The sequence below is a fragment of the Panthera leo genome, chromosome D4 (assembly GCF_018350215.1).
Source record: "Panthera leo isolate Ple1 chromosome D4, P.leo_Ple1_pat1.1, whole genome shotgun sequence".
In the NCBI taxonomy this organism is placed as follows: Eukaryota; Metazoa; Chordata; class Mammalia; order Carnivora; family Felidae; genus Panthera; species Panthera leo.
The window spans coordinates 85,277,195-85,293,502 of NC_056691.1; the positions used below are offsets into that span (position 1 = coordinate 85,277,195).

Genomic DNA, 16,308 nt, shown 5'->3' on the forward strand with positions numbered 1-16,308 from the left:
AGCTGCACTTTCTAGCAGCTACTGACCCCTGGCCCCCATTAGGGGTCATGATATAGAACTTGTGCAGACAGTGATCAAGGAAGAGGCTCTGGACAAGTTCCTCTCCTGCGCTAGCAAAAGAACATCTTCTCTTAGTAGATTTTAATGATCCCTATGGACATAAGCGAACTAGGCTGGGCATGCTAGTCTTTTCATGGTTCTGTGAATGTGTTTAAACATACAGAAACTTACACAAATATTTGCATTATCATTGTGTGATTCAGTCCTGGACCTCAGGATTTCCTGCAGGCCACATGCACTTTTTTTGTGTAACTGAAGTATGATCAAGCATAAAAGAGCACAAATCATAATGCACAGCTCAATGAATTTTCACAAGATGAATGTATCCGTGTTGCCCGTACCCGGATCAAAACACCCGGGGCTCAAAATTCCCCTCATTCTTCTTTCCAGGAGTAACCTATCCTGACTAGTAGTGGCACCATTAGTTTTGGCTGTCTTTGGACTTTATACAAGTGGGATCATACAGGGGCGCCTGGGTAGCTCAAACAGTTAAGCTTCTGACTTCGGCTCCAGTCATGATCTCACTGTTCATGGGTTCGAGCCCCATGTTGGCACTGTGCTGACACCTCAGAGCCTGGAACCTACTTTGGATTCTGTGTCTCCCTCTCTCTCTCTGCCCCCCACCTCCCCACTTGTGCACGTGCTCTCTTTCTCTCTCTTTCAAAAATAAGCAAACACTTAAAAAATGAAATAAAAAAACAGGGGCGACTGGGTGGCTCAGTCGGTTCAGCGTCCGACTTCAGCTCAGGTCATGATCTTGCAGCTCCTGAGTTCGAGCCCCACTTCCGGCTCTGTGCTGCCAGCTCGGAGCCTGGAGCCTGCTTCGGATTCTGTGTCTCCCTCGCTCTCTGTCCCTCCGCTGCTCAGATTCTGGATCTCTCTCTCAAAAATAGACATTAAAAAAAATTTTTTTTTAAAAAAAAAAAAAAAAAGGTCAGCTCAGACTGCATCAGCGTACCATACTCTGCAGCAGGCCATTTCAGTTTTGAGTGAGATTGTCAGACATAACTCTCATCTGCTAGAAACAGCATTCCCAACTACAGGAATGTGATGCAGACAAGGGAAATGAGGGTATTTGGAGAGATTCCTGGGTCAACAGTACGGCTTGAACCCTGCTGAGCTTTCAAAAAAGGGCCCTGCTTACACTTTTACCTCCAACTCTTTCCCCTGAGTTTCTAGGTCTCTCAACATAAAGGGCCACGGTCAGTCTTTTCAGGGTGTGTCTGAGAATTCAAAAGGGCCTTTCTGCCAAGGAAGTTTAACCAGGAGAGGCACCTAGAAGCTGAAGCAGCAGTAAAACTTAAGAGCTCCGCACAATTGATTGAAACAAATGGCTGTCCCATGAGTACGTTTCTAGAACACATCATTGGTACAAGATCGTTAATGTGTTGACGGAAGAGAGATTGTTTTAGGAGACCATGGACTCTCCCACTGGGAGAGGGAACAACGTCAGGTACATGCTACTCTTGGCACCTGGGGTATTGCTTGCTGTTGCTCACTTGTTAGAGCTAAAGTGCCTGTTTTTCAGTTCTGTGGAAAGGCAGGGTGAGCAGCAGTTCCAAGAGAAGGTTGGAATGAGGACTCAGGAGGGCTGGCGTGGCAGGGGGCGGTCCGCCTCCAGCAGGGCGGCTAGACTGCTGCCCGCTCAGGAGGGCTCTGTGAATCTGTATTTCCTGGTTCGGAGCCATCTCATCCTAGTGGGAGCCAGCTGGAGCCCGACCTCTTTTTGTCCTTCTTTTGTTCCTGGCTTTAAAACATTTATTGAGCCCTTGCCTTGTGCCCAGCTTGGTGCTGGGCACAGGAACCACAGTGAGAAACGAGACATCGTCCCTGCTCTCAAGTCACAGGAAGCCCCTGACAACAGGAAATGCTGGTAACTTCTAAGAATTGCAAGAGAGCAGGACAGCTGCTTATGCCTGACAGACAAGGTAGCAGATGCCCGGGAGCCCAGTGTGATAGCTCCCAGGTCGTTGGACATACTAGAGAAGCCTCAGCAGGAAAAGAAGATTCATCCTAACAAACCCCAATATGGACATATGAGCTACTGGTTTTTGTGTGTTTATCATATACTCATGAGGCACTTTGCAAGAGTGTTACAACTGCGGTCTCATTATACCACTACTGACAAGCATCTGGAGTCAGAACACTTGTTAGCTCCATTTTACCGATGAGGAGACAAGCTCAGAGGGGTTACGGATCTTCACTTTGCTCAGTGAGTTTTTTTTTTTTTAACGTTTATTTATTTTGGGGACAGAGAGAGACAGAGCATGAACGGGGGAGGGGCAGAGAGAGAGGGAGACACAGAATCGGAAACAGGCTCCAGGCTCTGAGCCATCAGCCCAGAGCCCGACGCGGGGCTCGAACTCACGGGCCGCGAGATCGTGACCTGAGCTGAAGTCGGACGCCCAACCGACTGAGCCACCCAGGCGCCCCGCTCAGTGAGTTTTAACCATAGTCCTTAATGTATTGCATGACCAGAAGCTGAACCACCCCTCATAAGACTTCAGGCTTAAAAGGCCTGCCTAATAATCCAAAGTAGATGAGCACGTCCAACTTCGTTGAAACTTCAAGGAGCTCAAGGAGAAAGAAATAAGAAGAAGCTTAAATGAAGAGGAGAATGGGTAGAAGGTTACTCACTTATCTGAGTGTCTTGTGAGTTCCCGGGGGCAGGTTAAAAAATAAGAAGTGTTGGGACACCTGGGTGGCTCAGTTGTTGAAGCCTCCGACTCTTGATTTTGGCTCAGGTCGTGATCTCACAGTTCGTGAGTTTGAGCCCCACGTCAGGCTCTGTACTGACAGTGTAGAGCCTGCTTGGGATTATCTCTCTCTCTCTCCATCTCAAACAAACTTAAAAGAACAGGAAGTGTTGCAGTGTAAATTGTCAGCTAAGCCTGGCTTCTATGTTGGGAAATAGCAAAGGTGCCTTGGTTCTGACCAGGAGAAGGAACCAATGCAGAGATGTTGAGATTCTCTCTGAGCAAAGGATTATCCTGGACAAATTGAACCCACTGATTAGTTTGGCAATGAATGCCAAGGTTGCTGAAAGACTACTTATTTTCAGAGAGGAGAGAAATCATGTCTTACAAACCAGGTCTTTAGGAATGAAGAAAAGGCCAAGATACCACCATCTTCTTGAGTCTTGACTGACAGGGAAGGCATCAAGGCCTTTGAACAGAGACTGTTCTTTGGGGGGTTGGGGGATGAGAGTAGGAGGGAGGGAGGGAGCAGATGAGTTGAAGAGTTTTTCTCTTTAAGTGGCCAGAGGCAAAGATTCCAGGAGCTAAGCTCCAATGATGAAAGGGGATCATTTCAATGATGAAAGGAGAATGACAGTGTCCAGTGGAGGGGAGGGGAGGGGACATTTGGAGGAGGGGTGGGGAGAAGAAGCTAGGGTGCACCTCCATACTGTGTTGCCCCTTGCATTGCTGCCATTGGTTCAGTCCCTCATATGTTAACAGCTCCTACTGATTCAGCACCCACCAAGCACAAGGCTCTAAAAACCATTTTGCCTCTCCTATCTCATGGGATTCTCATAACAACCATCTGGAGCAATTACTATTACCATCCCCATTTTACAGATGAGAAAACTGAGGTTCAGAAGTCTGATGAACTTGCCCAGGGTCTCATGTTTTTTATTTTTTTGTTTTAGTTTTGTTTTTTACCATGGGACCAATCTTGGAAATACAATGAAAGAAGCACTGAATCTGAAAACAAAGTCAACCCAGTTCAGGGCCAGGGATGGACAGAGCTGAGACCAGGGGACAGAAGGGACATAGGAGCTAGTGAGGAGCAGATCCTGGAGGAGCCCAGATGAAGAGGACTGATCAGAGCAGGGTAGGTACACAGGGTTGAGGCAAACCCCAGGTCAACATCAGCAGGGAGGAAGGAGATTAAGGTCAGGAAGGCAGGGAATGGTGCCATGGGCCCCTGTTCACACTGTAGGTGGGACCATCCTCTTGTTTGACATAGAGGGTGAGAATTTCAAACTAGTATCAGACTCTCTCACTGGGTGATGTAGTGTCTTTTCCCGCTTTTCCTTCCCTGTTCACTTTTTCCACAGCCCTTCTCCCCATCTAACAGGCTATATGTTTTGCCTCTCTTTCCCTGACCATTCCTGAAAGGTGGAGATTCCCCCACCCCGCACGCCATCCACTACGATATCCCCAGGATGTAGAGCAATGTTTGGCACTCAGCTAGCCCTCAATAATTATTTGTTGGATGAATAAATATAGGACAATAATATCACGCCAGGGTTTCTTAGGCCTCAGTTGCCTCCACTGCCCAGCTGATCTGCTTTGAGCCCGGTGATCTCACCTCTCCTGTTGGGACTCCCTCAGCCACTGATTTCTGCAGCTTGCAGGAGCACGGTGAGGATGCACATGGGCTCTAGGAGGCAGCACCTTACTCCTGCTCAGCAAGAGCCAAAAAAGCAAAGGTCGGGGTGGCAGTTGACAAATGTCTACATTGGCCAAAACTCATTAGACCTCACTAAAGCTGATTAAGAGAAAAAGAAAGATGGACTCTCCTCCCTCCACAATGCCTGGGACCATCCCACAGACCCACAGAATAGGGACTCTATTCCCAAAGGGCTCCCCTTTATTCTGATTCTGTTGTAAGGAGGAAAGGACTAAAGGACTAGCAAGAAGGAAAAAAGAGATAAAAAGAAACACCCCCTCGTCAGATCCTCATATTTGAAATCGTTAGTGAGGCCTTCAAACAATCAGATGTCATGACTTTTATTTTTAAATAGCTCTCAACTCAGAAAAGCACTGAAGTCATGTCTAAGGTCAGTGGAACTATTTGCTCTAGGGAAATTTACTTAGGGAGGAAAAGATCCGCCTCCCCAGGTATCTTTTTAAAGAGTCTTGGTCATCAAAGTCCTCCTGCAAAGCCCTCTGACTTCTGAGCGACAGCAAGCAAAGTTTCTAGTCTAGCGTTTGATGGACAGGATGTTGGCTTGACATTAAACACATGTGGTGGCGTGAATGCTCTTCACGTGCGGTTTGCTCAGTTCATTGAAATCCAAGGCGTGCCCAGCGGGTTTATGCCTGGTTTATAACACTTAGAGCACAAAGTCACCTTTTAAACCAGGCTAGATCTTTGCAGATGTCTCCACTGTACTGACTTTAGTCAGACATATGCCTTTGAGAAAAAGCGATGTGAGTTACAACAGTCCCCCTTGACATAGCTCTTAAGAATGCTATTGATTCTGAGATATACTCTGGATTTATTGGTCTGCATTTGGGACAAAAACAAAAACACAACCAGATTAAATATACTCATTGTAAGGTGTCTTCTGATTTCAAGAATGTTTCAATGTGTCAAAAGAGGAAATTTGTGAGTCTAGTGACTTACTAACGCAACTCTAAAGACTCCCCCATTCTTGGGGTGCCTGGCTGACTCAGTTGGTAGAGCATGGGACTCTTGATCTCACTCAGATTGTGGGTTCAAGCCCCATGTTGGGTATAGAGCTTACTTAAAATAAAAAAAGATATCCCCATTTTCTTTTTTTTCTTTCTTTCTTTTTTTTTAATGTTTATTTATTTTTGAGAGACAGACAGAGCTCGAGCCAGGGAGGGCACAGAGAGAGAGAGAGAGAGAGAGAGAGAGAGACAGAGACAGAGAGAGACCCAGAATCCGAAGCAAGCTCCCAGCACTGAGCTGTCAGCACAGAGCCCAATGCAGGGCTGGAACCCACAAACTGCAAGATTACAACTTGAGCCTAAGTCAGATGCTCAACCAACTGAGCCACCCACGCACCCCCCACTCCCCCATTTTCTTAACCAGAATCCAACACTGCCCTACCACAGTATGTATGAGTGTAAGTATGAAACTTTGCAGTTAATAGCTTTGATGAAAACTAGGAGGCAAAGGCACTGGGCCAAACGTGGTCCTGTATGTGTTCGTGTACCCTCTTTTGAAGAGCAGCTACCCTTTTTGCCCAGGTAGCTGTGTCCTACGCAGGAAGTAGGGCAGAGAGGAGCCAAGCTACAAAACAGGGGCTGGTCAGGACCAAAGACTATTTACACAGATGGGGAGACTCAGTTGTGAGGTGTGATGCAGGTAAAAGAAGAGAAGAAATAGGGGTTCATTCTCTTCATTCATTCACTCATTCATCCACTCATTCATTCTTTGTCTCACTCAGCAAATATTTATTACTGATCATTTAGCACCAGGTTCTCTGCAGGGTGCAGAGGAAATGGATCAGTTAAACAACCCCTGACCTCAAGGAACAAAGACCTAGATGCAAAAACAGGTAACCAACCATTATCTATTAATGCAATGGATATTTATTGAGTGCCAAGCACAGGAGATACAGCAGGAAAGAAGTCAGGAAAGGTCTCATCCTCATGGAGTTTATAGGCTAGTGGTGGGGGACATATATTAAACTCATAATTGTACAGGTAATTAATTAATTACCACTGTGGTTACTACAAAGGAGAAGTACAGAATGCTAGCAAAATCAATTAAAGGGGCGGTCCTGGAGAATCAGCCGGAAACCAAGAGAGACCAGACCAAGAAAAAAAAAAAAGACAGTGAGGCAAGACTCTAGAGGTGGCACCTGTGCCCGGTGGGTGTCAGCAGGGCTCAGGTCTAAGGGAAGCCAAGCCCACTCAGCAGCTGGATAGGTGAGCTAGGAGAAGAGGAGACAGCAAGCCATCTCTTCAGGAAGTGAGAAAAGGCTTCATAGAAATGGGTGAGGGCTCTTGAAGCCAGCCTTTCTCCCTTGCTTTCTTGTTGACCAAAATAATTATTGAGTGTGCCATGCTGGAAGCATTATATCATTCTCTTTCTCTTTCTTTCTTTTTTTAAAACTTTTTATATTTATTTTTGAAAGGGGAGGAGGAGCAGAGTGAGAGGGAGACACAGAATCTGAAGCAGGCTCCAGGCTCCGAGCTGTCAGCACAGACCCCAAGGTGGGGCTCGAACTCACAAACTGTGAGATCATGATCTGAGCTGAAATCAAGAGTTGGACTCTTAACCTACTGAGCCGTGTGGGTACCCCGTGTCATTATCTTATGCACACATAGCATAGCCTGTGTGCGTGTGTGCGTGTGTGTGTGTGTGTGTGTGTGTGTGTGTGTGTGTTTAATTTTAGAGAGAACGAGAAAGCTCAATCAGGGGAGAGGGGTAGAAGGAGAGAGAATCTTAAGCAGGCTTCATGCTCAGCACAGAGCCCAACACAGGGCTTGATCCCATAGCCCTGGGATCATGACCTGAGCCGAAATCAAGAGTCGGACACTCAACTGACTGAGCCATCCAGGCGCCCCGCGTTATATCATTATCTTATTTACCCACGGAAGAGGTAGGTCCCAAAATCCTGTACACAGACACAGAGGCCAGGGCGGAGCAGGCTGAGTGTCTTCCCCTGGATCGGATGGGTCATGGAGCTCTGTGGCTGAGAGGGACCTGAGACCTGGATCTGTCTCACTGCTTAGTGACAGCATTCTTCTGCCTAGTCTTGGCTGTGGGAAGGGAGTATGAATCGTAGCCCACGGGCCAGTCACCACTGAATAGATGAAGAAGAGAGATTCAGAGGGGTGAACCAACTACCTGGCCCCTATCACACAGGCAGGGAAGATGAGAGGAGTCTCTAAGGAAGAGTGCCCTTCCTGGACTGGGTGGAATACTGACACTACTCTGCAGAGGTGGCCAGGTGGAAGGAACCCTGATCCTCTGAGATGTTCTAAGAAGTCAGTGGACATCTTGGGACTATTTGGAGAGACAGATGCCCCCTGCTGGCCCAAAACGACTTAGGTAGTGAGGCATTTGGAAGGGACGTACCAATGGGTCCTGGTGAGGGGAGCAAGAATGAGGTCGCTCCAAATAATTCATACAGTTTTTTTGTTTTATTTATTTTTAATATATTTTTTAAAGTTTATTTATTTTGAGAGCGAGAGAGAGGGAAGGGGGAGAGATAATCCTAAGGAGGCTCTGCACCCTTAGTCTGTGAAGCCTGATGCTGGGCTCCAAATCCCACTGTGAGATCAAGACTTGAACTGAAGTATAGGATGCTTAACCGACTCAACCACCCAGGCTCCCCCTTTTTTAAATTTGAGAGAGAGAGAGGGAGAATATCTTAAGCAGTTTCCACACTCAGCATGGAGCCTGATTCAGGGCTCCCACGATCCTGGGATCGTGACCTAAGCCGAAATCAAGAGTTGGACGCTCAACTGACTGAGCCACCCAGGGACCCTGGAGGTTTTAAGATTTTATTTTTAAGTAATCTCTATACCCAGCATGGGGCTTGAACTCACACCCCCAAGATCAAGAGTCACATGTTCCACCAATGGAGCCAGCCAGGTGCCCCCAAACTCTGGGGATTTTGAAGTGGGCCAGAGCCACATAGCATAGGCTGATTTCTGACAGAAAGGGTCTCCTTGTAGGAAACAGAAGAGGGAGAGGCTGGGATCTGATAACTTGGCTATCTTGACTCATCAAGTGCTCAGGAATCTGGGATAGGTGAGAAGTGGAGGTCCAGGAGCATCTGTCCTAGGAAGGGAGAAGAGGAAAGAAGGGGAAGGGACTTCATTTACAAGCACTTCACACACCATTTGCACTGACATGTGACGTGGAGGGGGAGGCTGGGAGATGTGTTTCAGCCATGTGCCTCAGAAGAGGGGAAGGCAGAACACAGATATTAGCAAACACCAGCTGTCACTGTCACAAATGCTGACCCCCATGATGGCAGAACCACTCTTTGACCGGATGGAAGGTTAACGCCAGACTTTGATGAGACGTGAATTTGATCGCTTCGTAAACACTGCCGGCAAAACTGGGAAACTGTGGAGTGCTTTAATGTACTTCATTTTAATATGAAGCCCATACATAACCCTCTAGACTCTTTTTATTTCAAATGGGCTAAAAAATCATTTTTAAAATGCCACCGAGATTATGTGAAAGTCGGAACGCATACACTCCAATTGTGGAGGAGTGACAATTTTCTAACTAAAATAAATTAGTAAGGGTTATGACACATAATCAGCCAAATGACAAAAATAAAAGCAGGGCACTGGAAAAATATATGAGTTTAGTGGCCCAAGTAGGTGGGGGCATAAAAATAAATGTGTGAGGGGAATACCCAGTGTCCACTGGACAGATGGCCAGTAACTTTGAGACACATGGCAAAAAGGTTAAACACTTAGGAACATTTTAGTCTTTATGGTCCTTAATGGCGTGCAAATACTGTATTATAGCCAAGAAGACGACCCCAACTCTTACCAATAAAGTGGGCAAAAATCAGTTAAAATGATGAGGCCTACAGCTGGTGTGACGGGAAACAGGAACTCACTCATGTGGGCTTTGTGAGTCAGCCCAGTGGTCCTGAGGAAACCTGGCCCTGACAAGATGATGCGTTCCTGTGCCCTGGCGTTCACTGATCTCACTCTTGGGGACAGATCTCAAGGAAATAGCTCAAGAGGAATAGTAATTAGAGAGCATGACTGTCTGCCCAGGTGCCTGCAGTTAGGAACTGGTTACCTAAAATTCTGTGCTTGGAATATTCTGTTGCCATAAGAAGTTCCTGTCTGGAGTCAGAGAGAGAGGGGAGCTCATCCCAAATCTGCCACTTAGCTGTGTGACTTTAGATATGTCACTCAACCTCTCTGAGCCTCCGTTCCCTCCTGGATAACACGGGGATAAAAACAGATTGCTACCCCTTGGGGTTGTGTATTAAAGGAGATAGTGTCTATAAAGTGTCAACACAGTGCCCTGCACAGACCGCTTAACAAAGGGCAGCTGTTGTTACTGGAAGGTGACTGCTTGGTCGATCTCAGAGAAAGAGGTCCTGTTTGCAAGGGATGAAGTGGCATCAGGAAGTCTCAGCTTTGTATCTTTAAGAGCTGGCATCTGGACTTCTGGTTTGTTTGTTTTTTCACGAAGTCAGAAAAGGGAAAATAAACCTCTGCCACTACTACTCAGGAGTCCACCAAAATGCAAAGGGGGTAGACCTCTTCACACGGGGGTAAATTCGCCTGAAGCAGAGAGGAAAATGCCGGCCGGGCTCGCACTTGAAGCAGAGTGGGGTCAACCCTGGGGTGTCTCCAAGGATTTGGAAATGCACATTTTTTGAGGCCTGCTCTGCGACACGGGTTTTATAAACCCAAGTTCGAAGTTTTTATCTCCCGCTTTGGTGGGGGCGGGGGGGGGGGGAGAGTAGGTAATCTGCCCAAGGTCACACGTTAAGTGACCCGGTATGACTGGTCCCCAGGCTGGTGCTGGTAACCACTGCACCTTACTGCCTTCAGCTGTCCTGCCGAGCGCGGCTCGGGGGACGGGAAGGCACCCGAAGGGCTGCGGGATCGAGGGTCTCGGAAGGGGAGAGCTGAGCTGAGGGTGGTCGCAGGCTCCCTGTGGTGGCAGGTCGAGGGTCCTGGCCTACCCGTTCCTCTCCGGGAGCCCCGGGGCGCGCCCCACTGCAGAGTCCTCCTCCCACCAGCAGGGGGCGCCGAGGAGCATGCGGGCGGGAGGTCTTGGGGCGCAGAACCGCCGCCGCTCCCTTTCGGAGTTGACATCAAGGCCGCCGCTCGCCCGCGCGCCCGCGGCGAGGCTCCGGGACGCGGCCGAGACGGGATCCGGGCCCCGGAGCTCCCCGGCAGAGGCCAGTCCCACCGCGCCACCACCCCCGTCCAAGGCTGCCCGGAAGCGCTGGCGCCGAGGGGGCGGGGCCGGGAAGCGCTTCCGGGGGCGGGGGGCGCGGGTTGGGGCGGCAGCCGGAGCGGCGGGGACGGGCCTGGCGCCGGCGGCGGCGGAGGGGGCGCCGCGGGCGGGCGATGTGAGCGCGGCGCTCTCGGCAGGTGAGGCGCGGCGGCCGGGGGCGGCGGGTGGCGGGCGGCGGCCGAGGCGCGGGCGGAGCCGGCGGGGTGGGGGGCAGCCCTCGGCCGCTGTCCGGCTCCCTCTGGGCGCGGCGGGGCGGGAGCGTCCGCGCCTGGTCAGTCCGGCGGGTGGGCGGGTGGCGCGGGCTGGAGCCGAGGCCGGGCGGGGTCGGGAGGCCCGGGCACCTGCTCCGGCCAGGCGCGCGCCCCGGAGGGGCCAGTCGTGCTCGGCCCTGGAGTCCGGGCGCCGCCGGCGGGGCCGAGGGTCGCGCTCGGCCAGCTGACCCGGGCTCCCCAGCCTCCGCCCCGGGCGTCTCGGGATCCCCTGCTTCCGGGCCCCTCGCTCTCAGGGGCGCTCCCCTTTTGTACCGGGAGGCCGGATGGTTGAGTGCCCTGAAGGGCCTGGCCGGGCCGCGGGGTCGGCCCTGCTGGCGGCTGTAGCGGAGCCCCTGCCCCACGCCACCGCCTTTCTTCAGGTAAACAGGCGGCGGCGCGTCCTGCTTGGCCCTAGACGTCTCCATGGTCACTCTCGCCCTCAGTCGGTCTTCACATTAAGGAGGGCCGGGCTGGGGTTGGCCTCGGGCTGTAAACACTGCCCTTCTCGGTTGGGCGGCTGTGCTTTAGGCGGCACTAGTCTGGGAGTTGTCTTGAGGCTTTCAGCAAGCCATTTCCGCGCTGGGCCTCAGTTTCCCCATCTGATCAGTGAGGGTTTTAGATTAGCTCTCTAAAGACCCCTGTAGCTTTACCGTTCTGTCTGTGTCTGAAATTGGAAGGGTTGTCCCTGGTTCAAGATACTGGGCAGTTTCACTGAAGACTTTTTGCAAATGTGGACTTTTTAGCCACTTAATGCACTTGGTTTCGGACAGGCTTTAAATGGTTCCAAGACGCGTTTGGAAACCTTACCTTAATATTTCATCCCTTGCTTTTGTCCCTAGGAGTAGTCAGTCACATCCCGCTGAGTTTTTGCATGCAAAATTTTTTTTGTTGTTTATATTTGCCCATTTTCTCTTTGTTCCTTAGTCCAGGCCCTCTTTGCTTCACATCTGGATTATTGCAACAGCTTCTTAGTTGGTCTGTGACTTCAGAAGTCCCCCGCCTCCCCCCTCCTTCCTTTATGCTAATGCCAAACTTAATATAGGAAGTCAGAAAAAGAGTTGAGTGCTTGCTTGATTATTAAATGTCAAGATGCTGTTCCATATGGTGGGGGAAAGTAGTGGAAGACCCACAGCCTCCAAGCAGCTTTACCCTAGGTGCTGACACTTTACCTGTGAAAAGGTAATTGATGAGACAGGGCTGTATGCCATAGAATTAAGAGGAAGGAGAGATGGAGGTCACTAGAGGCTGAGTGGTCAGGGAAGGCTTAGCGAGGAGGCAGGATTTGAGCTGGCTGGTAAAGGATGAGTAGGATTCAGCTAGGAAACGAGGAATTGGGCCCAGTGATCTGATGGAGTTAGTGAATAGACCGGTCTCCTTGTAGATAAGTGTTCATCTAGGAAGGCAATAGGAGGAAAGATTGGTTGAGGCTTGTTCCTGAAAGAACTTGAACACTAGGCCCACATTGAAGCTATTTGAAAGGCAGTGGTGAGCAGCAGGAGACTCGGGTGGTTTGTGATGATTTGCAGGAGGGGAAAGGAGACGCTAGGGGCCAGAACAGCTAAGGGGCCACGGCACTGAGTAGTGTCCTCTTGTCTGCCACATTGTGTCCAGCCATTGCCCACCCTGTCTTTTCAGGACTCTACTTGGTTTGGCTCCCCCTCACCTCCCGGCACCTTATGGCACCTTATTCCTTGCTTCTCCTTCTCCGTCTGCGCTCTGCAGAACCAAGTTTATGACTGCCTCTAGGGCTTTGCTCCTGTTGTTTCCCCCTTCTGAAGTCCTGGCCTCCTTTTTCTTCTCTGTGTAAATTCTCCATTTCACTTCCTTCAAGCCCTGCTGAAGATCTACTTCCTCCAGAGGGTGTTCCTGACTGCCCTACCCCCATGCCTTTGTGGCACTCAGAATCTAAATCGCAGGATTCTGCATTTGTTCCTTGGTTTTTGAACTTGTGCTTGTACCAGCTGGAGTGGGAGTTCTTGTGAGGGCATTGTGTCTTCATACTTGACGCGGAGCCCTGGTGGTATCTAATGCTGTGGCCAGACTTTTATAATAGGTGCTCAAACATTTCCTGATTCTTGTTGGTAAACGACTCTTTAAAAACATTGTGATTCCCCTCCTTTTTAAAGGGGAATCTGTTATTAGTTATTAGCTTTCTCTGTTGTATATTAACTTATGTGTAATGCTGCCATTCGGATATTTTTGGCTTTCGTTCTTTTTTTTTTTTTTTTTTTTAAGTGTATTTATATACTTAGAGAGAGAGCTCAAGGGAGCGGGGAGGGGCAGAGAGAGAGGGAGAGAGAGAATCCCAAGCAAACTCCAAGCCTCCAGCGCAGAGCCCCACGCAGCGAAACCATGAAATCATGACCTGAGCGGAAACCAGGAGTCTGACGCTTAACCGACTGAGCCACCCAGGTGACCCGGGTTTTCATTCTGAGAGTGCAGATAGCGTGAAACGAATCTTTGAAAGATTAAAAAGTTTACTCTTGATTATAAGAAAGAAAAAAGCCATGTAATTCTTCTGTTGGAGACTGTTGGGAAAGAACGTAAGCTTTGAAACAAGATAGGCCTGGATTTGAATCCCAACAAGGCTACTTACCATCTCTGTGAACTTGGGTAATTTGTATAATGTCTCTGAGCCTCTCTGTCTTCTCATCTCTAGTGTGGGGATAATAAAATCCATCTGATAGAGTTGCTATGAGTTTTAAAATGGATAAAATAAAAATGAAGGAGGTAGAGTTTGTGGCTCCTATTAACTGTTTAATACATTTTCATTACCACCACCATCACTGTCATCATCATTACGCGTAAATCTATCAAGGTGGAGAAATGATAGGCTGCTGAACCTCAGCTGCTCTGAGCTGTGAATTTTTGCATGTTTCTGGACCCTCTCCGTCGAAGCACTCGTTGATGTCAGTATCCTGAATCTAGAATGCTATCATTATGTTTTATTCCCATTAGTTTTCATGTTACTTTGGTTTAAATCCTGCTTCATGTTTTTCAGACTTCTTCATTGTACCCATTTAATGTTTTATAGCTGACTGCTGAATTTAGCTTAGTGAAGGCCATCAACTGAATGCAGTTTAATTTCTAATGGTTATTTTCTGGTTGATATTGATGGCATGGAAAACCTCACGGAAGAAAGCGATTCAAGGTGAGCTTTTCTAACACTTCTGTCCTCAGAGGCGGGTCTTCCTGTGTTTCCTAGGTCCAGTGTCCTGGGAAATGCCAGCAGTAAGCAGATAAGATGCCACTTTTGAGCTCTTGGCCTTAAGAAAGCTTACTCATTGCTGTACGTGAAACACGTCTTTCTCATTTGTGATGAATTAATTAAACATCTATTTGCCTACTTCATAGAAGTAGAAAGATGTTGTTGGATATAGTGGACATGACGCAGAGAAATGGCTGCAGACTACTCAAAGTACAACGCTGTAAACCCTTAATTATCGTTATGCCAGTGTAACGATACATCTTTAAATGAGAATTCCCGTTCCACTCAAAGTTGATCCGTAAGGGTCCAGTACCGCTACAAACCCTGTATCTCACCAGCGTGCCTGGATTAAAGCCATACTCTTACAGGAGATAAGAATTCCCCCTCGGGAGACTGACGAATTCAGGTTCAAATCCTGGCTCAGCAGTCCTTAGTGACCTTGGGAAAGGTTCTTGGTCCCTCTGAGTTTGTTCCCTTCCCTGGAGGATGGGGTGGGCCGCACTATCTCTCAGAAAGGTGTCAGGAATGTTCAGTGAGGAGGTACGGGCTTAGGAAGCCTTCCCCGCAGTAGGAGTATGACTGTTCATCCTTGACATTCATTGCAGGTGAGGTTAAAGAGGCCATCCCTCCCCTGCTCGGACAGCTCAGAAGAAGCTTCTGATGTTTTGCCTTGACTGCAAGACAAACCCCACTGTCAAACCAAGCCGTACTCTCAGAATTAGTGTAACTGAGCAGACTTGGAGAATGTTAACGCCTTGGTAGGAAATCTAACAGTTTGGATAAAAATGTTCTTTCAGGCTCACATGAATTAATGCAGTAAGAACTCTAGACTTGTTTTCTTTTAAATTAGGATGAGTGCTTCATGAATATCCATCACGGAATGCCATTTTATTTATTTTTTTCGTGCATTGGGTTTCAGCAGCACCAGAATGTTTTATGCAGCCCTGGTGTTATTCGGCTGGTGCTTTCTAAAGGATTAGATTGTAATTCATGACAGCTCAAGTTTAGTTTTGATCTAGACCCAGGCAGAAATACCTAGAAAAGTTATTTTTATATAGTTGTTACTGCTGTTACCATGCCTGCTGTCCCTAGTGCTTCCATCTGTGGTCTTTTTCGTGACTTTTTGTATGGAATGGAAATTAGGGATCTTAGGTCTTCAGTGCCTGGTAGAGGAAGCCTAGATTGGTTTGTGGCTCCGATTCCAGCAAGTGACTGAATCCCGCAGGTGCAGATCTGGGTTTGGAATTGTGAGCATCTCGATTGAGAATAATGGTATCTCCTGGTGCCTTAAATAACTTCCAGATTTGTAACCTTGCCTTCTTTCCTTAGCAGCGTCACTGGGTATTTTTAAATGAGAGAGTTTGTGGGTTAGATGGGAATGAGCCACCTTGGTAGATGCCACCTTGGTAGATTTCACCTGTACCTCTTGGGTCTTCAGCAGGAAGAGTTGAGGGCTGGGGGTGTGGTGATGGCGGCAGCCGGGGATTTTGCGCCACCAGTTTGGTTCAGGTTGAGTCAGCTGACGTGTGCCAAGAGCCTCTCTCTGCCACACACTGTGCTGGGCTCACATATAGTCCCTGCCCTCTGGTCACCGCCGCGAATGTGAGCTCAGTGGCACATTCCCAGTTGCTCATGCGCTTTTGTTCCAGTTGCCATTATGGGGAAACACTTCGAGAGCTTTACCCACGAATGTTGTAGAGGAGATCGGGAGGCCCATGTGGGTGTTTGCCCAGATGGCATCTAAGCATCCTGTCTCCTCTCTAGGCTCTCTTCTGAACGGGTTAGCCGTGCCGGAAGATGACACTAGTCTAGGTCCCGGTTTTCATTGTGCAGTTTCCTCACAGCTTGACAAAAGGCATGATGCAGAATTTCATTAATGAAGTGATGTGCTGAGGAGAGGGCTGAGTGTGTGGGGTACCTCGTTCTCCAGACCATGTTACGGCACCCCTTTCATAGGAGCAAACAGCAAAACGTTTCTGCTCTCAGTTAAACTTTTTTCTGTTTTCTCTCCCTCAGTAACCTCCTCTTACCACGTCAGGCCTCGGTACAATTTTTGGTTCCTTCCAGATCGGTATCTGATGTTTCTGTGCAGCTGCACACCCCTACTTCCCACTACCTGTCAGACAGCTC

The 16,308-nt window shown here is 48.7% G+C and overlaps 1 protein-coding gene across 7 annotated transcripts in view; it reads left to right on the top strand.

The window, feature by feature from the left end:
- The window catches only part of ZBTB34 (zinc finger and BTB domain containing 34), a 46,664-nt gene that overhangs the window by 7,813 nt on the left and 22,543 nt on the right, over positions 1 to 16,308 (top strand). For 2 of the 7 annotated variants that reach the window (XR_006196143.1, XM_042914084.1), the window contains exon 1: positions 13,319 to 14,121. The exons of 1 other annotated variant lie outside the window; for it this stretch is intronic. Coding sequence is in view for 2 of the 6 variants with exons in the window: in XM_042914080.1 (XP_042770014.1) it covers positions 14,090 to 14,121 (32 nt within the window). In the remaining 4 variants the exon portion in view is untranslated. Of the gene's footprint in view, positions 1 to 10,808; positions 10,857 to 11,097; positions 11,351 to 13,318; positions 14,937 to 16,308 lie in introns of those variants that run through there. 4 more of the 7 variants (XM_042914080.1, XM_042914081.1, XM_042914085.1 and 1 more) reach the window with 4 other exon arrangements.